Below are 27,492 nucleotides of genomic sequence, written 5' to 3'. Positions count from 1 at the left end.
TTTTAGTCAGTTTTTGAGTTCGCTGTTTTGAGCTGCATTTTAATATAGTTAATGTTTTGATAGCAATAATGGACAAAACCATTTTTTATACAACCATGTCGAATGAGTTTTATTTCAATATATAGTATGTATAAATATATATATATATATATATATATAGAGAGAGAGAGAGAGAGAGAGATTAATTAAAATTATAGTTGTAAATTTTGATAAATTGCCTAAAAGTACACATTTTTATCCTCTAAATCACGTTTGCTGAATGTTAAGCTTTGGGGCGGCAGTCTGTCTTGTAACTCATGTTAACATATAGATAAACACATTAATAATTATATTATTCTTCAGTAAGACTGAAATTACGAACGGGTATCAGCATCTTACTCTAACGTTATTCTGTTGATTTAATATTCATTAAAAAGGACCGAGAAGAGCTATTTGGAAGGCAGCATATAGCAAAATTTTTATTATTTTTATTAATCTGCTTAATGATGAAGATTTTTAACCAAAAAATTTTAATAACATGAGTTTTATATTTTCCCCTTTCTTGTTTGGTATTGTATTCATCAAAGAAAGAAATCTCTTAAAAGTAGCTTCTCAAATAAAGGCAATCGTTTGCAAAAATAAATTCAAGTTAAAATATCGATTTTTATTTATTATTTTTTTTTATTGGGCTCAATTTTTCATTCGGTTGATATGTCTAATTTTTCTGAAAAGGATGTTGCATTATTTACAAAAATTTTAACATGATTAAATTTATAGATTGGATGTTGTCTCTGAATTAAGTTAGAACATTTATAAGGCAAAAACATATTCAAGATTTCTGAAGGCTAGACCGTTCGACCGAAAGTTGGTTCGTAATTTGAATAATAAATGTTCACTAAGAAAAGTTTTTAAAATTGCAAATAGGTTTTTTTCTTCAAAAATTTATTGACGTTTTAACCCTTCCGTTCAGGAGCATACGCCGGAAAACAAACCTCATTCCTTCCTTCGGAGCGTATTGTTGCATAGAAATCATTCTTATGCCATTTTAAAATTCAAAATATTAATTATTCAGTGATATCAATTTTATTTCTGTGTAATTTCTTTTCATATTTTAATTAAATATTTTAAAGAATATTTTATAATAATACTTTCTAGTACCTTTGTTACAGGGTTGGTCTTAGAAAACGCGAGGCCCAATCTGAAACTATTTTCTATAATACTTATTTCTAGACAATTTTTACCAGTTATATAAAATAACTTTTGTAAAAAAAAAAAAAACCACTTTTTAAAAGATATTCTAATTAGTGAATTAAAAGTAGATTTAAAAAAATTTTAATTGATTTTTTTAAAATTTTTAAATCATTGTTACTATTCCCCTTTGGCAACTAGCTGGTTTGCCTAGAATTAACATTTGCTTTTCAATTAAATATTTTATGTAACTTTCTCTCTTAATAGATTTTCAAGCAAAATGTTTTTAAGCTTCAAATTTTTATAAACATATCACCGATACTATTATAGAAGCCTTTCCTTATTCTGATCGTTCTTCGATGCCTTTCTCTAATTTTCTATGAGCTCCCGTAAAATGAAAACTTGAAATTGAAGCCGTAATTGATAAAACTTTAATAAATACATTTTTTAAAAACCAAAAACGTCTTTAAAAAATATATGAGTTCAGAATTAATATCTAATTTGTATTACAGAATATTTACATATTTTATGAATTAAATAAAAACATAATTTAATAATATTTTCTTTGGCCTCGTCATAAAATTTTATTTTTAATTTTGCTTTCTAAAAGATTTAAATGACGTAATATTTTATTTTATTTCAATTAAAAAAGTAATTCTGTAAACGATTATGAAGTCTAAATTTTATACGATCTTTCAGACCTAGGAATCCTATTCAGTAAAATAATCTTGACCATCTAACGTTTCCATCTTTGCGGCAATTCTGACCGAGTTATAAAGCCTTGAATATCCTTATTTTAGGACAATCAAAAATGTAATTATTTTAGATTGATCAATCTTGGGGAAACTCAGGGCACTGATTTTGTATCTTCGAGGCAGTCAATGGAGTTCCGCGTTTTTATAAAACAGTGACATTCAAATTGTCATAATTCACTCAGTTTTGGTCACAAAAGGGCGAACTTTTTTTTTAATATAATATAACAAAATATATATAGAAAAATTATTAAAAGCATGCCCCATATTGAAGTCAACTCAACATGGGAAAATAAACCAAACCTTCATATCTTGGTCATATCAGTAGGAAAAGGCTAATTTGAGGTATTAGGAGCAACAATGTAAATGGTTTCAGTTTCTCTTCAGTAATAAAATACAATGTTGTAAAATAAACTTAAAAACTTTTAAAAAATAAAAAAAAATTATATGGCAAAAATTTTTTCATCATTAAAAAGATAATGTTTTGAATTTTAAGATGCTGTACAAATTGTTTTTCTGCTATAATATTTTCAGAAATCATTGCAAAAACACCAAAATTTCACAAATTTTAATTAACTAAAAATTCAAAAAATCCCACCGAAATTTCAAATTTCCGCACTGAATATATGTGCAAAATTTGGTTGTTATAGATCAAACGATTTTCCCTGTACAGTACCAATACAAACACACACAAATTTATCTTTATAATTAGTGCAGATTATATGCATTATGTAATTTAAAAATAAATTGTTTTTTTTTCTCATATTCAGTACCGGATGACACTACTCATGTGAAATTAAAAATTAAGTAAATTGACAAGTTAATTTCTAGCAAAATTAAGTATAATACATAGAGAATACAAACGTGTAGTGCAATTTTGAACTGTGTCACTTGAGAGGGTGAATAAAAATTCCATAACAAAACTTCATCTTTACAAACATGAAATGCATTATCTACTAATAATAAAGCGTATTATTAGTAGAGCGATCTCTACTAATAATAAAGATGAATATGTGTTTGCGCGTCTGTATATCTGGGTGTTGACGCTCTATTAATCAAACCGTAAGACATATAGGTATCAAACTTAGTACGCACTTACTATGTTGGACGGATAAAATGTGCACTTCGGAGCAATTTTTTAAAATTTCATATAGAATTTTAATTAATTAAAAATTAAGCAAGTTCTTGATGTTTTTTCCCCTCGATAAAATATTACAGTATAAATGTTATTTTTATATATTCAGAAAAAAAAATTTCCAATGATTGTAATTTTTTGCAGTATAAATATTTTTTTCATATTTAATCAATTTTCTAAAAATATTTTAGGCACATTTTCCAGCAAAAATCTTAAGAATTCTGAGCAAATATTAAGCGTATCAAGAATAATTATACAAAAGCATAAGAATTCTTGATGGACACCAAAGTTATTATTAAATTTGCCAAAAAAAATTTCAGTTTTCGTTTTATTGTGCAAATTATTATTCTGTCCTTTAAAAAAATTATGACTGGCAAAGCTGATCTCAGGAAAGTAAGCAATATAATTATCTAATTCTGCAAAAAAAAAAAAAAAAAAAAAAAAAAAAAAAAACCTGAAAAATTTACATTTAAAATATTTTTAATATGAAGAAAAATGCCAATTTTTGTTTTGCTCTAGGTTAGAAATTAGATTGTATTGTTAAGACTAAAAATATCAAAACGCATCCAAATGGTTAGTGGCGTTGGCAGAAAATAAGAAAAATGCATAGTAAAATGAATAGAATCATAGAAGTCTTCTAATATAATATTTATTATAGACTATCTATCAAAATTTGAAGCTTATTAATAATTTGCTTAAGAAGCTATTAAGACCCAGTTACGTAAAGTATTTAATTGAAAATTTTAGCGGCCATTAACGTTGGCTAGCCAGTTATTCGGTGACTAGTATTAAATAAAATGTTGCTATAGATATAACTCAGCAATAGAATGGAAATCACAAATAGAAATTAACGCTAAATAGAAAATGATTAAAACGTGTTTTTCACACTGATTAATAAACCAAACATACTCGTAAATTTATATATACTTTAAAACATATGCTTTAATTTTTAATTCATGAATGCACATAAGCTAGCCAACAAATGGACAAAAATTTGTATACTATTTGTAATAAGTAAATAGGTCACCATACTATTTATTTCAGTGACTTAACAAAGATTTATGAAAATTCTTTATTTGGTACAAAAAGAAAATTGAAATGCAAGAACATTGTCAAAAATAAATAATTTTTAGGACTTACATAAAAAATAATTGAAAATTCATAGATCATTATTGTCGTTTATTATTAGGGAGCAATTTTTCTTGTTTTTATTTCTTTTTGCGAACTTTTTATATAAATCTGAAATCCGGCTGATTTCAGATCCAATCGATATAACTGCCCAACAATTTAAGCGTCCTTGCTGAATTAATGATCGTAAGTTTTATAATTAATGATTTAATGATCGTATGTTTTATAATTAATGATTTAATGATCGTAATTAATTTCAAGTTGGAAAACTTTCTTTCTACAGATGCTAAAGAAACTGAAACTGTCAAGAGAATCCGTAAATGAATATATAAATTTGAAATGCGTTTTATCTGTTTATCACAAGCCAGAAATTCAAAATTTTCATGGTTTTATTTTTATTTTTAATTTTATTTTATTTCCAAAGGCATTTTTCAATTTCCTCACAAAGCATTCAACTATCATATTTTCATTCAAAAAAGAAATCGGAATGGGATTTTTCCCCCCTTCTGCAAATTATTTCACGAAAAAAACTATATTATTCCAAATGTTCCCATTAATGACATATGGATAAATGTGTCTTGTTAAAATGGTGATTAATAAATAAAAATGTTGATAGAATATCCATATCTACCATAATGGAAAAAAGTTTTAAAAATTAAACAAAAAAAAAAAAAAAAAAAAAAAAAAAACTTATTTTTGTGAGCATTTGAGCTCGCAAAAGTTAAAATAAAATTCTTAAAAATAACCTTTCAGGATTACAGGAGAATTCGAATTAAGAACAAATATCTTGTTTTTGAATAAATTCAGAGCAGAATAATAATTTCATAAATTCACATTTCCTAGTTAAAAGGCTTTTATTTAAAAAATCCTTTATTCAAATTTTATAGAAAACATCACTTTTATAATGAACCAGAATCCAATGCATAAAATGCTAATTATTTTTTAAAGAAGAAATGCCTTGAAATTTTTATTTTCTGCTCATGAAAAGTTTCGCCACAGATCCATTAGTAGATAGCATGTTAAGTGGACTAGAAGTTAATAATTTCCGTTGCTAAAGAGTTTTAACTTTCCGAATTCTTCTAAATTGTAAATTCTAAAAAAAGATAGAAACAATGATAGACAAAAAACTGGTAACAATAATTGAAACAGAAAAAAAAAAAAAAGGGAAAAAAAAGCTGATACAAAATTAGTAGTAACATTGAAAACGGCTTTGAGCTTTTTTTTTCAACAGTGAAATATATATTGTTGCAAAATACGTTTAAAATATATTTCAAAAAATTTATTAAATATTGTAAGAAAAATTGTATGATAAACAAATTTGGTATCATTAAAAGGATATATATATATTTTTTAATTTTATAATGCTATAAAAACTATTTTTCTACTGTAAACTTTTAAAAAGTTATCCCGAATAAAACCCAATATTTCGCTTAATTTTTAATTAATTAAAAAAAAAATTTATCACTCTGAAAAGCACATTTTTACCCACCAAACTAAATATTTGCCAAATTTGATTGATACATGTCAAAAAGGCTGGTTTGTAAAGTCAGCACATGTACAAACAGACAGAAGCTTTTTCCTTATGTTTAAATATCAAAATTTAGTCAAAATACCAATACATTTTCTCACTAAACATTCTTGCCACCAGGCTTATGCGTTTTTAGCAAAGACTAATCACTCCCTAGCCCCTTTTTTCAATGAGCTAAGAATGATTTATTGGACGTTTGACTCGTACGGAAATGTCTGGTCCCAATACCCTTCTCGTGCCCCCCCCCCCTTTTTCCCCTACTAAATAGACAAACTAACTGTAAATTTTATGTTACGAACATACAATACCCTTCGTAAAAAGACTACTAGGATTCTTTTATGTTTGTTAAGGTCCATGGCAAGGCGGAAGAAAAATTAACCCTGTATGCAGGAAATATGAAAGAGACCTTATGAACGTCGCCCAATTGGAAGCAATCGACTAAAGACCGATCCTGCTTAATTCTTGGTCTTATACTCAGGAATGTGTTTGATATTGTCGATATTAAACACCATTTTTATTTACTTTATTGCTGTTGTAATTAAGGAAAAAGAACAATATAAAGATAGATTAAAATGAAACCTAAAATATTATTATACTACGATATTTCGAATTAAAGGTTCGAATCACCTTAATATTTATTTTTTGTATAATTTCTGTGATAAACTTGAAAAGAGAATATAAGTAGTCTATAGAAAATATAAGGATCTTTTTGATCTACCGTCAAAGACATTTATTTCCTTAATCTGTTCTCTCCTAGCAGATAACAAATGGTCAAGATCAATTACATGATGTTATTGATACCGGATAAGATTAATGTATTAATCACTGGAAGGAATAATAGGATTTAACTGAACAAAATTAAAACACAATGCCTGAAAATTTGCCATTGTAGGATGTCCCCTTTCCGAAAACTAAGAGAACTGCTCCACTTCGGGCTCCTTCATGGTTTTTTTCTATCATTTTTCCTGATAGGTTTTCCAATATCCTTCTATTGATAACAATAGTCATAACAATAGTTTTTGATGAATATTTAATTGAATTTTTTATTTCTTAAGATTTGAAGTCTGATTGGAAGAATTTACTTGATAAAATCAAATATCATAAATCCCATTATGGGTTTGAAGGGGTTTATGCATTCCAGCTTATTTTCATCAAATAATCTACAAACAAGTTCATTACATTTTCAGAGAATAAATGTAGATTATTCAAGGAATAGTAGTTGATTAGAAAAGATATGTAGAAATTTATAGAACAATTAAAGGTCCATGCTACACATTCAACATTAATATAACAATATAAGCGCATACCCGGCAGCTGAACATAAATGCTAAATAGAGAATCAGTCAATAAATATTAATTTTGGATTTTAAGAGGAGTCGGTGCATAACTAAGCAGGTATTCCATGTATGACATGGCTAGAGCCGAAGAAGAAATATGAGCTCTAATGTTAGCTAACTATTTAAAAATTAACACCGCGTTCCCCAATGATATAAGTAGACGGTTTTGTTTCACATTGAAAACACATTTACATTATAAGGATGATTATTGCTAGATGTATACTTTGGAAACGAAATCGAAATAATTAGGGATGTACCAGCTGCTTTCGGTGACCAGCTGGTCTGTCCATCATTCATTTAGTATTACTTTAATTATGTCAATTAAAGTATTTGCAATAAATTTAATTTTAGTTAAATTAATGCATGAATTGCAAAAAATAACAAGTTACATATAATTGTAAATTATTATAAAAAATACTGTTTATGAGAATTTTTTTTAATACTTAATTTTAGTTTAATTCTTTTTTAATTCTTAGTTTTTTATGTGAATTACTGTTTTAAGCAAACTATAATATATAAATAATTAACATAACCTTCGAAAAGAATTATCTTGCAGTTGATAGAGGACTTATTTAATGATTGACCTAAGAAGTAAATATATTAAAACTAATAGAAAGTTAATTTTTAAAATTGCTTTTTATTAAATGATAGAAAAAAGCCATAAAAAGCTGGTCAAATAAAAAAATCAACTGTATTTTATTAGGAAAAAAAATGATGATAATCCAGTTATATCTAATTTTTAATTTTATGTTAACCTAAAATAAATGAAATAAAATAAATAAAAAATAAATAATAAAAATGAAAATAATAAAGTAGATTTGAATCTTCATCCAAAATATTATAGAAAGCCAAGATTGTAGATTTTAGCTGTTTAGTTTTATATTATCTTTAAAAAATTAAAATGACAATAATATGCGCATAAAATTGTATTGAATATCACTGCAATGTGCTCATATAGAAGTATAGTTTACTAAACCAATGAAAAATATTTTTGAAAAATACGTTTAAAAGTATTTTGAAAAATACTAAGATCAAAGAAGAAAAATATTGAATGGAATTAAAAAAAAAAAAAAAGATAACTGAAAAATTAATTTTTTTAAAATTTAAAATGTTTTTGGTCAATGATATATTTCGAAGTTATAAAGAAAATGCTGGAATTTTGTTAATTTTTTATTAAAATTTTAATTTAATTTTTGAAATAAGATTTCTTAATATTACTATTTAAGAAATAGCTAATTGCCAGCCAAATTTGGAAGCTCTAAGTCCAACAACCTGCCTCGAAAGATGCAATTTATTGATAGCATGCCAGCCTATAAATTTTATTATATTAAAAGTATGAATAATTTTATCTCATATTTTTTAACAAAGAAAAATCATTCAGCTTTGATTGAAAAATGAAAATGATTTGTCTTTCATTTACAATATTGCTGAAAATCAAAATTTAAAAATTTGTTAAAATAAAGAATATTATAAGATTTTATAATTAAAAAGATATATGTCTAAATATACTTTTATTTTAAAGATGAATTAAAATCTTTTTTTAATTTGGAAACATTTTCGAAAGTTATTGCAGAAAAACTTCAAATTTTTTCGCTGTTTTTAAATAATAAAAATTAAAAAATTGCTCTACCAAACATTACACTTTCCTACAAATTTATTCTTCTCTGCATACACACGCGCACGTTCTCCTTTATTAAAAAAAAAATTTGTATTTAGTAAAAAATTTATATATATATTATATGGAGAGTCCTTGCAGCCAAATGTTATTTCGAATCGCAATAACATAAAAGCATTTATTTATTCAAATTTCGCATGAAAATATTTCTATTATTATCGACTGTTGGAGACGTTTTCTTTCAAATGAAAAATAATTATACAATAATAAAATAAATAATAAATAGATACATTTATATTTTCAATAAGTTATTTAATAAATAATAATTTTTAACAAATGACTTAAAAAATTCTTAATAAATAAATACATTTTAATAATAATAAAGAATTTATTTACATCAAAATCAATTTAAAATAAAAAAATTATCAGATGAATTTCTGAAAGAGTGTAAAAGAAACGAGTGAAGTGTCAGAAAGAGTAAAAGAAACGAATCAGTTTGACGATTCCAAGTTTTGGCGGAATAAAATAAAAAACAAAATCGCGTAATAGGAAATGAAAAAGATTGGTATAATTCGCCACAAATGTGCTTATTTGCCAAATCTTATAACCCCTGTTATAGCTAATCCTGCAATTGGGATAGTTCTTGTTAGCGTCTATAGATGGCCGTAGACTGCTGGCGCCGTCTACAGGCACTAATTGGAACCTAGCTTGATCCTCCAATACGTCCTCCGGTTAACTCTACCCAAAAACCTAGTCCAATCAAAACAAAATTTTAGATTGCCACTAAAGCTAACGAAATAAATGAAACTGGGATATGTTAGTCCATTATGGCTATACTTTCAAGACTTAATTACTGTTGTTTCGAAATAGTAAATTTCTGCAACTCTACTGCTTATTACTATTTATTTAGTATTCAAAGATAGAGAGCTTCATAAAAAAAAGTTATTGTAACAGAAATAGATATTAATATGACATCATTTTTTATATTCGTGCCGCATTTCCGATATCAAAAACTAACAAAGAAACTGTAATTTGATTTCTGAGAAAAAATAAAACTATTTCACCTTTAAAAGTATATGAGTTTCTTCAGAATTTTGCAGATTACTAAATTGCTGTATGGTACACTCAACTATAACCGTATTATTATATTAACTCTGCCCTTGTTTTCGAAAGAATTTGATTGGTCGGAGGGGAAGGTTCGTCTCGTCTCTATCTCATCATCTGATCTCACCTCATTCTCAACCGGTCCTGACTGTTGAGCAATAAAGTTCAAATAAAAGGAAAAAAGAAAAAACATATAAGGAAATAAGGCATCAAATATTTTTTGACGCGTGTACTAATAAGTGGTAGGGTGCCTTATCCAATTGAACTGCGATTTTCTTTCCAAAATCAAACTCTATTTGAAAATTTCTGCAAATTAATTTTATAAAAAAAATATGTCTAAAATACAGTGTAAGGCCTTTTTTTTATTTGTTTCTATCCTGTGTCATAAATAAATGTTGTAATTTTATAGATAGTTAATATTTACAAATATTTCAAATTAATTTTTAGAAGTGTCCAAAAATTATTTTATATTTTATTATCTTAAATGGTGATAAGTACTTTATTTAATTCCTTATTAATAATATGTTTTGTATTGTTTCATGTCGTAAAGTTCTTTCTTAGTCTAAGCCGAAATTGTGACATATAAAGTTTACCTTAATCAGCATATTTAAAATTTTTTTTGTTTAAATAGACTTAAAATTAATTCTTTATTATTATTATTAAACTACCTTTATTTTCTTCATAAATACAGGTATGCATATATATTCATGCACTTTCTGCTGCAAAGTAATTATTGCTACATATTTGCTATAATTTTAATATTTGATGTTTTTAGGTGGACCTGTTGTTGATATTCTTGGAGATGAGATGACCAGGTAAATAAAATATTTATTTCCATTAAAAAAATTTTTTTCTCTCTTTTTGCAGACATTTATCTCAAAAGAAATTTTCCTATTTGATTATATCTTTTTATGTGCTTTCAAACATTAATATTAAATGCTCTTCTAAGCTGAATTTGAAATTTCTTTATCTGAATAACAACTTTGAATTTGAAAACTCAAAATTATATTTGAAGCATTTGAAAAATTTTATATAGTGAAAAAAAATGATATATATTAAGAAAAATGTCTGACACATATTTAAGTATTTCATGCATTTGATATTTCACTATTAGAATATTTCAATTTAAAAATTAGATTTTACAATATTTAAAATAAACTTAGTTGATTAATTAATATTTTAATGCTAATGATTAAAAATTTTATATCTGCATGTTAAATTTCCAACTGAAAGTTTTATTTTATTTGATTATCCTTTAGGATTATATGGGATCTAATCAAAGAGAAACTTATTTTTCCATTTTTGGATGTAGAGCTCCATACTTATGATTTGGGAATTGAAAATCGAGATGCTACAAATGATCAAGGTGATTTTCAAATTATTTGTGTAATAATTTGTTTAAATTTTTTTCAAATATTGGCTAATTAAATTTCAAACATATACTGCAATCATGTATTAATTACTTGGTAGACTTGGTTTTACTTGGTAGATTCTAAAAAATAACTTATGATAGGGCTTTTCTAAAATTTAAAGAAAAAATTATTGATAGTTATGTCAAATTATTGAAACAACTTCCATGATTATTTTAAAATTTAGTTATTAAAAAAATTATAAATACCAAAAAGTGTCTAGATATTCTGTATAATTTACTCTGTAAAATTAATACTAACATTCTTCATTTAAAAGTGAGATAAAAATTCTGTAAAATTTATTTATTATCTTTCTTTTTGACAGTTTTAGTTTCAAACAATGTTTTAATTAAATTTCATTTTTTAAGAAAAGTCATATAGCCGATAATATTTTTTTTTTGTGTGTGTGTGTGTGATCTGATTATTTTATGAAATTGTTATATTAGCATGACTGAAGTTTTTGAATACAATTTTTAAGTCTTTTTAAAATATTTTATTAAAAAACATTATTGGAAATTTAATCTGGAATATTAATCCTTAGTTGCAAATTTGTCTTCATTTTTTAATGCCTGTAAAGAATTTAATTATTTATTATCATAAATATATGAATAAAGTTTTACCAAAAATGAAATTATTATTTTTGCAGTGACTATTGATTGTGCAAATGCTATTAAGAAATACAATGTTGGGATAAAATGTGCTACTATTACTCCAGATGAAAACAGAGTAGTTGGTATGTAGGAAATTTTTTTTCACAATTCTAGTGTTTTATATCATTTATTTACCTGAGTATTAAAGAAGTATTTACATGCATAACTGCAAATGTGCTTGAGTTGATTTTTTTATATATTTTCATTCAATTTCCTTATGTAAAAAGTAAATAAGAAATAAAAATTTTAATAATATGGCAGTTTTAATTTTCTTTCAACATTTGTTGTAACTTTCTTTCTCTACCTCTTAGGTATTAACATAATTTAAAATTTCCCTTTATTTATTCAAAGGTTTATATGAAAGCAAAAATGTTTGAAAATGTTTATATTAAAAATGTTTTGAAGATCTGAATTATTTGCAATTTATGATACTACAGGAGTGGAGGAGCATTAAGTAAAATGTTCAGTTTTAAATAAACATCTTCAAATCTTATTTTAAGAATAGGATATTAATCTTATGTTTTTTTGTTTTTTTTTGTCTTGTCGGTAATTACTTATTATCCCACACATTTATTCTTTTTACTGTAATCTACATAATTACTTCTTATCAACATGAATTGCTGATCGGGAGGAACAAAGTTTTTTTTTTATCTTAGTTGTACAATGTACTGTTGTCTGTAATCTTATCTTTTTAAATTTCATCATTTCTATTCTCTTAATTTTGATATGAAACTTTAAATACATAAAAGGGCACCATTTTTTTATCATTAATTTTCATATAAATTTTGAAATATCTATATTTTATACAACATGCTGTACTTTTGCATACATATAAATTTTCAAACTTATAAGAGACCTCTGTCTGCTATTTGTCATTTTGTGTATGTGTGCACACACTGATATTTATATCTCATGGGATATTTTTAATGCTTGATTAATGTTTATACTTTGTGCTAATATCTTTTTAAACTGTGGGACATTTTTATCATTTACTTCTTCATATCCAGACAGAAGAAAAAATTTAAGTAGTTTAAATAGCAAATCATGTTTTTTATCAGTGTTAATAAATAATGCATAAATAATACAAACATGTTAATAAATAAAATTAAATTAAAAAACTTTTTATATATTTTTTTCCTTTTTTCTGAAAAACTCTGCTTCCTTATAATAAATTGTTTTCTTATTTGTGTTCTTTGAATTTCTGCTTGCATCATGACATAAGTAGGGAAAAAAAAGACTTCCTTATAAAATTGCAAATGACCTAGTTTTCCTTATTATATACAATTAAAATTATCATTGTTATTGCCAAACTTTTTTTTTTATTCTAAAATAACAGATATAATTCTTGCAATCAAACTTTAGATGAGTAAGAAGTTATTAATATTTAGGAAAACTAATGGAATGAGGGTAAATTGTTAGCATTAATTAGGGTCTTGTTTTTCTTAACATTCTATATATGTAAGTATTCTCAGAATATTTTTAATTTTAATATGGACATCACTGTTGTGAATTTCTGAAGTCAAGAATCTAATGAAATAAAACATTATTCTTTTGCATAATGCTGTTCTAAACTAAAGCTAAATTTAAAAAAAAACAAAAAAAAAAAACATTTTTTTTTAAAGTTTCTACATATAGAGACATCGCCATTTTTAAGAGTAATTGCAATTATATACAAAGTTACCATGTACGTATGATGTTAATTTAGGTACATAATTTAATTGTTTTATGTATAAGCTTCAGCAGAATGAAGAAAGATTACTGTGATACATTGGCCATTAGTCGAGGCCAACCACGCATAATCCAGTTAGAGCTTGTGGTAGCAAAGAAAGTAATAAGGTAGACAGAATTATTTAAAAAAAAAAAAAAAAAAAAAGGAAAATAAACATTAAAAATAAAATAAAAAAGAAGACAAAAACAGGGGGGGGGGAGAAATACACTATAGTGACAGATAAAAGACTTGAGTTTCAAAAACCGCAAGAGTGATTCGAAACCTATCAGGACAATAGTGGGAAAGTATTGTCATTTAACGCAATGCATTTATAATTTCTTCTGTTGTGAAAAAAAAAAAAAAATCCTACATAATTAAAGTACATGATTGTTCCTCCCCCCCCCCCCTTCAAAAAGTTTTTTTTTTTTTTTTTTTTTTTTTTTTTTGTAGGCAAGGGATTTGATATTATAGGTCTTCTTGGTAATTATGTATAAATGATCAGGATTATTTATTATGACTATATTATTTATTCAATGGTATGGAATGAATATTCTAAACTTTGATCTTATTTTTTTAAATTTACAGATAAAAGTTTTTTTTTTTGTTTTTTTTTTTTTTTACTATTTTTATTAAAAGTTTGAATATATAATTAATCAGAATAGAATTCTGTTATGAAATTTTGAAGTATATTGAATTAATAAAATTCTTATTCAGACATAAGCAAATATTTATATAAGCAGTTTTGCAGTTAGTCAGTATTTCGTCTTATTGGATAGGCTTATAATTTGGGTTAAAGTTAGTTCTGAAAGATGATGCTTCTTTATGATAAATGTGTCTTATTGTTTTTGTAATTTTTCTTACCCTTTATTATAACATTTGCAGAATTCAATTTAAAACAAATGTGGAAATCTCCCAATGGAACTATTCGAAACATATTAGGTGGAACTGTTTTTAGAGAAGCTATTATATGTAAAAATATTCCTCGACTTGTACCTGGTTGGATTAAACCTATCATAATTGGTCGTCATGCACATGGGGACCAAGTAAGTTTTTATATGCTTTTTTTAGTATTAAGTTTAACTAAAATAAGCAATTTGATTCATCCATTTGAGTTTTATACTTAAATACAAATTAACTGTCTTTATTATTCACCTGAAGTATCACACAAATTTTCCTATCTTCATTAATGTGAAATAATCAAAATTTCAAAACATTTATAGATAATTGTAGTGATTGGATTTTGAAGCGTTAGGAAATAAACGTTCATAGATGGCGCACAAACCACTAGCGCTAGTGTAATTAAAAGAGTGATGTCATTCGAGTTTTTGCTCTTGGAGGAGAAGGAGTTACTGAGCAGAGTAACTCGAACGAATCTGCAATAAATTTGTTAAGTTTTCTATTTGCCTAATTTTTTTCAAAGCACTCACGAACCAACCACGACATTTGGCGCAGTCGAAAAGATTGAGAATCGAGTGCTATTTTTAACGAACTTTATTCGATAAAGGTGTGTGCTTTCGGTATCGATATGGCCTACCTAGGCAGTGAGAAAAAGGAAGATTTGAAGTTGTTGGCGGAAGAGCTGGGTGAAACTGTTTCATTAGAGATGAAAATTGTGGATTTGAAAAAATTAATTACTGGAAGTGAAAATTACGAGGAAGAGTTTGTGAAGAAACAAATGATAGTTATCATAGAGGATAGAAAAGAGAGAGAAGATCAAAAACGAAAGCAAGAAGAACGAGAATTTGAAGAAAGAAAAATTAAAGAAGAGTGGGAATTGCAGGAGAAAAAGGCACAAGAAGAACGAGAATTCGAACTTGAGAAACTGAAGCTGCAATATTCCAGTGTACCCGTGGATGTCGAATTACCAACTGCCAAGATAGAACTCAGGCACGTGATGCAAAAATTCGATGAAAAGAACAGTGATATCAGTTTATATTTGCTGTTGTTCGAGAGACAAGCCGAGTGGGCTCAAATAAAACGAGAAGATTACGTGTCGCATCTATTAGGATTATTGCCAACGGATATAACCCAACTCATCGCTCGAGAGCCAATCGAGAAAGTTAAGGACTATGACCACATCAAGAGTTTATTAGTGAAACGATTTAAACTCAGCCCGGAAAAATTCAGGCAAAAGTTTATGACTCATCTTAAAAGACCGGAGACTACCTGGTGCGATTTTACTTACGAACTTAAAAATTATTTTGAGCAATGGATTCAAGGATTGGAAATAACTACTTTTGAAAGTTTGTCGGATTTAATCATAACAGAACAGATAAAGCGAAAAGTACCTACGGATATTAAAGAACATTTTATTGATGTTTGGTCACAATTCACGAATCCAAACGAAACTGCAAGCAAATTAGATGATTATGAAAATGTGCGATCAAACAGTGTGAGGAAAAAGAAAGAACTATATCAAGAGAATAACTGTTCTAAACATCAAACCTACGACGAAAGAGAAGAGAGACATTTTTCGGTGCGGAAATATGTACCCCCGCATCAACGAGAATTCAGAAACAAAAACTTTCATAAAAACGAAACTACAAATTCAAGAAAAGTGACAAGAGACTGTTACGTTTGTGGATTGTCACATTTTGCTAGAGACTGCCCAAATAGACATAAAAAATCGCAGTTGAGAGAATCTGCGGCAGAAAAGAAACGGGAAGACATTTTAACCGCGGAAATTCAGTCGGAATTAATTAATGGTGAAAAAAGCTTAAATATCAACCCTTTACAATACGTTGACCTTTGTGTGGACAATAGAGAACTGAAAACCCTAGTTGACTCAGGTGCTATGATACCAGTTTTAAATTCTAAATATGTGTCAAGTGAACAAAAAGAAAAGGGAAAGATCATTTTAAAAAGTGCATTTGGAGAAAGGATTAACGCTATTCTTTCGAGTTTTCAAATATCATTAAAAGATAAAAACAACGAAGGATTTTCCAGGCCTATTGAGATAGTTGCAGCTGTCACGGATAGAATTCAAGAGCAATTCATCATCCCTCCCCTCTGTATTAAACGTATTGGGAGAAAGCATAAACCACAGCCGCAGCCAAAACACGTCTGGATTAGAGGCGCCGATGGAAGAGAGCTTTGATGAATTTATGATTTGTTGTGGAGTTAGTCAGAGCGAAGAACAACCGAGAGGAAATGAAAGCGATTCTTTGGATAAGAAAAACAAAATTAATGCGTTGAAAGAAGACCAAAGAAAATGTGATACTTTGCTGTCAGTAAGAAAAAATTTATCCCTTGGAAAAGGAAACGTTTTTATGAAAGATGAATTAATATTCCACCGGGATAAAATATTAGGCGAAAAAGTGAATCAGTTGGTTTTGCCTAAAAATAAGAGACAGCAAGTTCTTAAATTAGCACATGAATCGATTTTCGGATGCCATATGGGATTAAAAAAGACTAGTGAAAGAATTAAATACAGTTTTTATTGGCCAAATATGACAGATGATATCAAAAACTTTTGTAAATTCTGTAAAGAATGCCAGTTGAGGAGTCTGGAAAAAATGATTGATAAAATATGTGGATCCCATTTATGAATGCTCTGCATTTATTTTTATAAATGTTATTTTTGTTGTATTTGAATTTATACATCTATTGCAATGTGCTAAGTAGAAATAATACTGTTAATTGGATAGGTTATGTTTTTTTATTATTACACTATTCTTTATATCAGATGGCTTCTTTCATAACCATCAAAAGCCTTTGTAAATGAGAATTTGATACATCATTAATGTGGGAGCAAAGGTTTCTGTCCTTCAAAAAACTCACTATGAAACGGTGTCTGGGTTAAATATAGGTTCTATTATACATATTTACAATTTTTGGTACATATTACTGTGTAGGCACCTCATCGTGCTGCCATGGTCCACAGCCATTAAGTATACTTAAAGTTGATGCAATTGAAAATATTCTGAATGAAATACCTTCAATTTGCTTTGTTATAGAAGCACAAAATGTAGAGAACTTGTTCACTTTGTATTGTGAAATGTAGAGAGATGTGATTCAGTAAATTTAAAATAATAGGAGTGTTTCAAGAAAAAGTTAAACTTTTGGTTTGTCATTACATAATTCTACAAAATTGTTTGTTACAACTTGTTTGAGTATAATGAAGTTTTAAAAATGTAAGAATGTGCCAATTATTTCTGAGTTTTCTTAACAATTTCATTCATTAAATTTTTAAAGTTACTCAAGAAACAAGAGACCATTTGTGTATTGGAATGCTTATATTGCTTCTGAAATTTATGTATTTTATAATTGCTTTTATATGTGTATTGATATTTTTCTTTAACAGTACCGAGCTACTGACTTTGTGGTTCCAGGACCTGGAAAAGTAGAAATCACTTATACCCCTGCTGATGGAACTACTCCAATTTCATATACTGTGTTTGATTTCAAAAATGATGGTGGTGTTGCTCTTGCTATGTACAACACAGACAAGGTATACATTTTAATTTGTATTTATTTAAATTATATGATGTATGTAATACTAAAATAATGAGATGTTAGAAACCAAAGATTAGATTAGAGAAACCAAAAATGTTAGAAAAATATTTTCTTTTAAAATTGGCATTATTTTTACTATGTTTTCAAAAGGGAAGATATGTAAATTTCAAATGTCTTGTGAATCAATGTTTTTTTAGTAATAATTTGTTTATATGTTTGATTGAATAAAATTTCAAAGAAAATAATACTATTGGGAAATAGCTTCTTAAAGAAAATGTTAAATTGTCCAATAAGATCAAATCACTTATAAAAAAAATTAAACATATTATTAATATTAAAAAACTACAAGTAAATTGCACTGGTATGGAACAAAAAAAAAGGAAATTTTAACTCATTTGAAGTTGTGAAATATATTGTTTAATACCAATAATTTTAAATAAAATTAAATTGGGCAATGTTGTTGGTTATTTTTAAATAAAATTATATTAAATACTATTTTTCATGATTAAATGCATTTGCTACAATTAAGTAGCCTTTCTTATTATTAATTTAATTTCTCTTAAACTGTTCTGAGATTTTGGGATTCATTATTTTATAAAATGACAATTCGTACAGACATTTTCATTTGGAAAAATAATGCATTTCTTAAATGACAGAACAATTTTTTTTTTTTTATGAAATTGGTAGTGATACTTTTAAAATGAAATTATTTTGTACAATATTTCATAAGTGATACTAATCAAGCTGAAAAATTTAAGGATACTAAGTTTAATCTTGGTGACATGTTTATACTGTATATCCAAGAAAAAAAAAATTACCAATGAAATATGTGTAATTACCAAAAATCAAATTGATTTGGTTTTTAATTGTTTCTCTTATTATCAGTGTAATTAGTATTGAAGTCAAAATTCATCTTTCACAATGTGAAATCCTTTTTAGCTATGTAAAAGTTTAAGAACTGAATATTTTAAAAATATATTTGCTTATGAAAATTAAATAAACTGGAATTTGAACTTTCAGTTTATGTATCAAATTCTGTACATTTAATATGAGATTTATTTTTTAAAAACAAATGTCTTGTTGAATCATATTTTGGAAGCTTTGGAATGCTGTATTATCACTTAACAAATTGGATTACTTCATAAAGATTAAAGTAAAAAAATACTAGATATTTTATGATAAAACATAGTGATTTTTTTAAGTGCCTTTCGTCATAGTTTTTTTGATATGTTGAAATTAAAGAAACAAAAGAAGGATAAGATGAGCAAATTGAGATAAGAGGAAGATAAGATAAAGTGCATTTGCTTTCAACTTCATTTTTGTTTCATCACTGATCAGATTATTCATGCTGATTGCTTCATAATATTTTACTTGGATATGTTGAAAAGAAACAAGAAGAATAAATTAAGATTGTTTGGAAATTATAAAAAAAAAAATCGATGCTATATTTTTATAAGCATTACTCAATAAGTATACATTTTATGCTTTTAGTTATTTTATGTGCATTATTTGTAAATGTAGTGAAACTGTAGAAACATAATTTTATTGAAAGTGAAATACAAATCAGTATTTTATATCTATATATTTTTTTAAATTTCTTTTTAGTCAATTACCGACTTTGCGCACAGCTCATTTCAGTATGCACTGAAAGTTAACTATCCCTTGTATTTGAGGTAAATAATGTGTTCTGTAGTTTAAAATTTTCCTTAATAGCTTTTTGCATCATTTGAAGCAAACATTTTAAAATAGCAATTTATTTTTGTAGAAGAATTATTTAACATATATGAACTATATATTATTTAAAGTTTTTGTCAAGAAAATATTTTGATAACTGTAATAATTCGTTTTTTTTAATAAATGAAATAACCTTTATAGTAATTCTTCAGAAATTGAACATAAAATTATTATATAAATTTCCATATTAACTGAATAAAGAACTGAACAATTTATTAGCAGAATAAGGAATGAAAATGATTCAGATTATAACTTTCTCTTACTTTTACTTGAAAAGATTAATATAAATTGGAATCACTACTAGTCATATTATTATTTTTGTTGTTTTTATGTCAAATGGACTGATTATGCTAATGAAATGCCATATTTTCTGTGAGTTTCTTATCTCTTAAAAATGTTTCATCTACAAAAAGATTCATCTTTCAGGTGTAACATTTACAATATTTGGAAATTAAAATATATATATATAAATAAAGAGATTTTAAATAGGAACATTTTTGTGACTTGGTAGTCATCATTGAATTGCTTATTTTGTTATTTTATTCATGGTACTCCTCGTCCATTAAATTTATACCATATTTCTGAACTTTGACAAGAAAATATTCTGATAAATATCTTATTAAAAAATTATCCTATCTGCCTTAATTATATATCTCATGCTTGCCAATTATTTTGTGTCATTTTTACTGTCTTGATATTAAAGATAATCAGAAACAATTGATGTTGTGCTTAAAAAAATTGGTAAATTAAAAAATATATATATCTATTTCCTTAATAAAAATATCCAATTGATATAGTTATTATTAAATTTTATTTTTAAAAAAAGTATATTTTATATATGAGGCTGACATTTTATATCTTTTAATTAAAGCTTTATGTAATAATTACTTTGGTGCAAGTAAGAAACAAACAAACAAACATGGAAATTTTATCTTTAAATTTATTTCTCTAAAAAATAATTAAATTAGAACTGAGAGATAGATATTTCTTTCAATTAACAGAAAATCAAAACTGTATGAAAATCATATAAATCATCAGATCAAAGAAAACTTATAGAAATAATAAACTATTTCATAATTAATAATGTTATTTAAATTTTGTACAGAAACTTATAAAGCATTTAATTATATGATCGCATTGTATAGTATTTTGTATATTGGTTATTATTTAAATTATATTCAGATGGGTAACAAATTTATATTGCCTATATTCATGTTTTAAAAATCTGTTGTTTATGAATGATTTATTTTAAATAACTTTTTTTTTTCATCTGATAGCACTAAGAATACAATTCTGAAAAAATATGATGGGCGATTTAAGGATATATTTCAAGAGATCTATGATAGGTAAAATACTATTTAATTTTTGAATTTTATGAGTGCATTCAAAGTGTTTTTGTTTTTTTTCAAAGTGACTGCTTTTCTACTAAGAATTTGAATTCATATTATTTCTGAAGAAACTGTTTTTGGCATTGTCATTTAAAATGCATTTTTGAAATTAGCATGTACTTCTGCCTTCATAGTACTTATATAGTGAAATATTTTTTGGAAAATATTGTTAAATGCTTAAATTTAGTTTTACAATTCATTTTCAATAAACAAGGACCTGAGAAAACTCACTTGCTTATGTATATATATATAATGCAGCAAATCTAGTTTATCCAGGTTCTTAAAATTACTTAATTTTAACCACTTGAATTCAGAATTCACTTTACCTACTGAGACTGAGTGGATTGGTGAAGATTCTGCTTTCTTATATTTTTCAGTGTTTAATTTCTGTGAATTAAAATGCCTAATATTAAGCTGTAATGTAGTGTGAATATCACACAGTTAAAATAAATACTTTCTCAGATAGATTGCTGTAAAATCTCCGTTTGAAGGTATTTAAGTTCTATATGCGTTCCTACAATTCTTTTTCTGTTCTCTGCTATGCTATTAACTTTTGTAACAAATAAAAAGTTAATAGCATAACTAAAGACAAATAAAGCAGAATTTTAATGAGAACTTTTTCTGTTCATTTACCAGAAGTTTATATACTGTAAGACTTCATTAAGTCGCCACTGAAAAGGACCAAACATTTGAAACTGAAAAAACTGATAATCCAATTTTCAAATATGTCAGTTCCAAATCATTGCACTAATTTGTGCATTTGAATTTGCTTTGTATTCAACTGGATGGGATTAACATTTTTAAAGCAGTATGGCTCATTGTTTTTACCTATCACAAGTGATTTAGTATATCATTTTCATTCATATTAGCACCAAGCAGAAGTGTTAGTGGTTATTTGCATGTTTTTCCAGACATGCACTTTTTATTCTTAAATTACCAAAAAATTTAAAATGACAATTAAAAGATTTTATCAGGCTAAAGACATTAAAATAAATTAATTTTATCAAGATTAAAAATATTTGTTGTATCAAACTTAGATAAAAATGTCCTCATGAACGCCAGTTTTCCAGTCTTCTGTAGCATCACCATCAACAGCTGATGTTTCTCTCGCAAATCATTTTAAAACATAGGCTACCTCTGTCTTTGAAATGTTCCAACCAACCATTGCTGTAGCCAAACTTTTTAATTACCAATTCCACAGCAATTTCTATGGCATTTTCTTTGAGAATCAAGGTAGAAATTTTCAACTTTGGCATGTTTTAATGTCTGGCAAGGTTACAATCAGCTTCTTCAATGACCTCTTTCAGTGAAAGAATATCTTTTAATGTAGTCCTCAGAATATGGTTTTCTTTGGCAAAAGCTGCTTCCAAAAATTTTTAAGGTTTAGTGCATTTTTTCCCTTATTTAAGTTATAAATGAACCATTATTTTAATGTTCTTGTTCTCTATAGGGAATACAAGGGCAAGTTTGAAGCTAAAGGAATATGGTATGAACATAGACTCATTGATGATATGGTTGCACAGGCTATGAAGTCTGAAGGAGGATTTGTTTGGGCTTGCAAGAATTATGATGGTGATGTGCAGTCTGATTCCGTTGCCCAAGGTAATATTTTCTGTCTTTCAGATGTTCAATAACAGTAGCAATAGTCAATGCATATAATTTTTTTTATTTAAACTTTTACACACACTCAAAAAAAAATCCATCTGGTCTTTTTTTTTTTTTTTTTTTTTTTTTTGTCCTTGTGTGAATTGAAAATTTTCAATTTAGTAAGTATGCATGTTTAAAATATTGAAAAATTTGTACAATTTATTGCAAATGAAAGGGAAATGATAATTCATACTTATCTGCAAAATGAAGAATCCCAAAATTTATTTCATGCTGTTATAAAAACATAAAAAAAAATATTCTGAATACAACCTTTTGCTGATTAAATATTTTTGAAATTATTTCTTTATTGAACATAAACAAATTCCATGCTTTAATTTTCTTATTAAAAAATTATTTTTCACTTTGCTCCAATCTTAAAAAATTTCCATCAAAAATATTTTTTAGTTAACTAGCAGTTATTAGAAAAATGCAGTATGTCAAAAATAGTCACACTGAAGAAACCATAATTTGCTTTTCTCTGGAGAATGTGTATTTCATGCTGAAATTCTCAATTAATATTGATATACTTAGTGAATACAAGTATAGAAATTCAAAATGATTTAAAGTTATTTAATTTTAATACAAGAATTTTCTGAGAGCTTACACTAATGTTGAGAATCTAAAGATTATTTTTATTCTAATATAAAACAAAGGAAAATTTATAATTTTGTATTTTTATTTTTGTCTTATAAAAAAAGAATGATAATAGAAAAATGAATCATACTGGTTAAAAATGATTTTAGTTCATATAAACCAATGTTTAAAACTAAAATATAAAATGATATGCAGAAGTGCATGTCATAAAGTAATATTATTTGACTGTAAATTAATGCACTACCCATTTCTTTTATTTCTTGGTTTATTTTGCGTGAAATTTAGAAGAAAGGGTTGCAGTTGATTAGCTATGTTTATTAATTAGCAGCCATTTATATGAGGGGATTGGTTATTTTCTGATAGGAAACAGCATTTATTCTTTAATGTATGTAAATGTTATAAATTTATTATTTTGTGCCATTCCTTTATTACTTTGTAGGATATGGATCATTGGGTTTAATGACTAGTGTTTTAATTTGTCCTGATGGAAAAACTGTTGAGGCTGAAGCAGCTCATGGTACTGTTACTAGACATTACAGAATGCACCAAAAAGGACAAGAAACATCTACAAACCCAATAGGTATCCATTTCTTCTTTGTATATCACTTCCAACAATGTAGAGCTTCACCCCTGTCTTTAGGCATCTCAAAAATCTTTTCACCATAAATCTTTAGGATTCACCAGATCATTCATCTGTTATTTGAAATTAAATATTTTTCTCATATTTGAAGGATTTCCATATCTGTAAATGGAATCTACTAATATTTTTTCATGCATAAATTTTAGCACTAATTTATTTAAACTTGTATGCAATATCTAAATCCATCAACAATCTGATAGCAATTCTTTTAGAGTTTGCAATAGTCAGGAGAAATGCATCAAAAAAATGGTATGCCTCTTTTTGTAGAGAAATGGCTTTTAACAGTGCCAATTTCCACCACTGCACATGTTTAGTAAAAGACACATTTGTCCTGCTTCAAAATTTGTGTAGGGAAGGAGGTACGTGTTGTGAAAACGGAATCTTATACCTTTTCAAAGAGGATAAAAGTGTAGTTTTTATCACTGCAAAAACTTTTTTGCATAAGCTTAAAAGTATGAGCATAGGTCTGGAACATCGTGCAAAGTTAGAACTTTTTTGCATAAGCTTTGAGTATGATTTTTAAAGAAAAAAAAAAGTATAATTGATAAATTTGTTTAAAAAATTGTAAATATATATATTTTTTTTTTTTAACTTTTAACTTTACAATGTTTTGAGATTTTTTATTATTCAACTGCAGCTGAATAAATCTTTACAAAGAAGAGTAAGGTCTGTAACAAAAATAATTGAAAATATTCATTAAAAATTAATAACTGCTTATTTAAAGTTTCTTTGTTAAAACTTACATCAAACCAAAGAAACTTCTTATTCTTTACTGACTGATGATTAAATTATTCAAAATTATTTTGAAAAGACAATTTTTAAGTTATGCCAAAAGACATTATGCACAAAGTAGAATAAGTTACAGTGCCCCTAATGCATAAGTGACATACTACTTGTGGTCAATATTTTAAAAATTTTCCTATGAAAAAGATTAAATAATTTTATTGCAGATTTCTGTATATGTTGCATGCTGCTTTACAGTATTAATTTGTTGTTTAAACTTCTGCAGCTTCCATATTTGCATGGACTAGAGGTCTGGAACATCGTGCAAAGTTAGACAACAATGAAAAGTTGGCAGAATTTGCTAAAAATCTGGAAGAAGTTTGCATTGAAACAATAGAATCTGGATTTATGACTAAAGATCTTGCAATATGTATTAAAGGATTGAAAAAGTAAGTGATATTGTGTAAAAATATGCTCATAATAATTTGCATTTTAATTTCCCCTTTTCGTTTTAGAAAATAAAAAAAATAATAGCATTATACATTACTGGTTATATATGGCCTCTTAATAAAATGCAACTTGATGTTTCCTTCGATTTCGATTTTCTATAATAGGTCACTCATATTTTTAAACTAATAGTGTTTATTTTTCATTTCTTAATCTTCCTTTTAGATACATTTGATTGTTTTATATTTTAAAAGTGTATTAGAACATATTTCACAACCCTGTAGCTTATAAACAGGGTTTTATAAATGTCCAAAAACACAGCACTTATTTGTAGCCGTTCATCTTGCATGCATGTTTTTCAACTCCTTACCAAATGAATATTTGTCCTCTCTTGGGGAATATTCATATTTGCCTTTACCCTCCTCTAAAAGTTCATACTCATTGAGTCAAACAAATGAATAATGATTGATGAAATTCATTTTTTTAAATTAAATTTGAAATAAACTTTGTTTAGCTCCACACTATTTTATTTAATTATATGCATTTTTTTCTTTCTAACTTTAATCAAGCCGTAATTTCTAACTATTTGCTTATGAACTTAAATAATCATTTTTCTTTCAGTGTCGCAAAATCCGACTATTTGAATACTTTTGAATTTATGGATAAGTTGGCTGAAAATCTGAAGAACAAACTGCAAAAGTGACTATACAACAAATTATAATTATATGTGCACTTGATAAATATACAAATACACCATTTTATTAAATGAGAATTACAAATGTTTGCATATTATATGTTAGTCTATTAATCACACTATTTTATAAAGGTTTCTTTTCTATTTGAATTATTTTTATTAAAAATGTTTTTTTTTCCATGTATTGACTTTTTATTTTTTATGAAGATAAAACATTATTTCACTATCATTAAACAACAAAATAATATTTATAATTTATTATAGAATACTTGAAAAAATTTTAAGGATTTAAATAAAATTTTTGTCTATTTTTCAAAATATCTGTTCTATCTTATATATTATGAAAAGTCTAAATATACAAAGCGATTGGTAAAATCCTTTAAATTTGAATGGTGTTAAAGAAAGTTAACATGAAAAAATAAAGGAGATTGGCAAAAATAACCAGGTAAGAAAATGTGTTCTATACCACAATATAAACATAGTAAAAAAAATTGATGGAATTATCTGTAAAATTGGCAGAGACATTTCTGATTAAAATTATGAGCTTTCTGTAGCTTGAAAAAGACATTTGTCCCAAAAATAACAAATGGTTTTTTTAGTGTTTATCATACATTTTTCAAAAAGCAATGAAGAAAGTATATAAAGAAATTTTTTGAAAAACATACTCATGTTGGGAGGGAATTTGAAGATGTATTCTCTTTTTTAGAGCAAACCTTTTTTCAAGTTATGGAAAATTCATAATTTTAATTGTAAATATCTGCACTAATTTTACAGATAATTCCATGAAACTTTTTCTTGTGTTTATTTATGGCATTGTGTACATTTTTTCAAGTGAACTTTTTGGCCAGTCTCCTTTATTTTTTGAGTTACAAAATTAGCTTCCTTGTTTTGATTATACAAGATGCCATTTTGAATTTAAAGGGCATAAAAGAACTTTATAATCACCTTGTACAATGCTTTAATATTTTTTCTTTGATTTTTAAAGAAAAGCAAATAAATAAATAAATTTAGCCTGATAGTAATTTAGTTTTTGAGTGAACATAATGCTAAATGCGATTTTAATTACATTATAAATTCTATTGAGCATTATGTTCAATGTGTAATTTGAAAAAAACTACTGAAAATTTCGAAAAAAATTGAAATAGTAATTTTTACAAAAGCAATATTGCATGTTTTTAGATAATGTAATAAAAAACATTAGTCTTACAATAACCTGTTATCAAAAATAACTGTTTTAGTTATTTTTTTCTATAATATGCATTAAAACAGAGATATTAAAGAACTGTTTTTAATTAATACAGTTTTTAACTGTACATAATTAACTAATACATAATTTAACTGTATTTCATTATTATCATAAATTAAAAAAGATAATTTAGAAATTATTTGATCTTTGCAGCTAAATTATGAAAAAATATACAGTAAAATACATAATTTTGATAACAGTATCTTACAATTTTTCATTGTGCATATGTAGCTATGCATTAGTTAACCCTTTACTGCTGTCACTTAAAATGAATTTAATTAACCCATTTGCATCAAATCCGAAAAATAAAAATCCATTGCAGGAGGAGAAAAATTGCTATTCCATAAAGCCTGAAATGAATTCGTATATCCCCAATTCACTATATTTAAAA

The 27,492-nt window shown here is 26.1% G+C and overlaps 2 protein-coding genes across 2 annotated transcripts in view; one reads left to right on the top strand and one right to left on the bottom strand.

Annotated features, from left to right (window-relative positions):
* Positions 1-9,455, bottom strand: part of LOC129969964 (transcription initiation factor TFIID subunit 8-like) — a 137,238-nt gene extending 127,783 nt beyond the window's left edge. Inside the window, exon 1 of the mRNA XM_056084425.1 lies at positions 9,413-9,455. The gene's annotated coding sequence lies outside the window, so the exon portion shown is untranslated. The remainder of the gene's footprint in view (positions 1-9,412) is intronic.
* Positions 9,456-9,846: 391 nt separating this feature from the next.
* On the top strand, positions 9,847-26,035 carry LOC129969995 (isocitrate dehydrogenase [NADP] cytoplasmic-like). Its single transcript, XM_056084427.1, has 12 exons — positions 9,847-10,114; positions 10,542-10,581; positions 11,026-11,132; positions 11,822-11,908; positions 14,416-14,576; positions 17,837-17,983; positions 19,594-19,661; positions 21,000-21,068; positions 22,561-22,712; positions 23,791-23,931; positions 25,001-25,163; positions 25,783-26,035. The coding sequence occupies exons 1-12, from the start codon at positions 10,099-10,101 to the stop codon at positions 25,862-25,864; spliced, it is 1,233 nt and encodes a 410-aa protein (XP_055940402.1). The 5' UTR covers positions 9,847-10,098; the 3' UTR covers positions 25,865-26,035.
* The last annotated feature ends 1,457 nt before the right edge of the window (positions 26,036-27,492 follow it).

Source organism: Argiope bruennichi, chromosome 1 (assembly GCF_947563725.1).
Source record: "Argiope bruennichi chromosome 1, qqArgBrue1.1, whole genome shotgun sequence".
Taxonomy (NCBI): Eukaryota; Metazoa; Arthropoda; class Arachnida; order Araneae; family Araneidae; genus Argiope; species Argiope bruennichi.
This window is presented reverse-complemented; position numbering and strand designations above follow the sequence as displayed.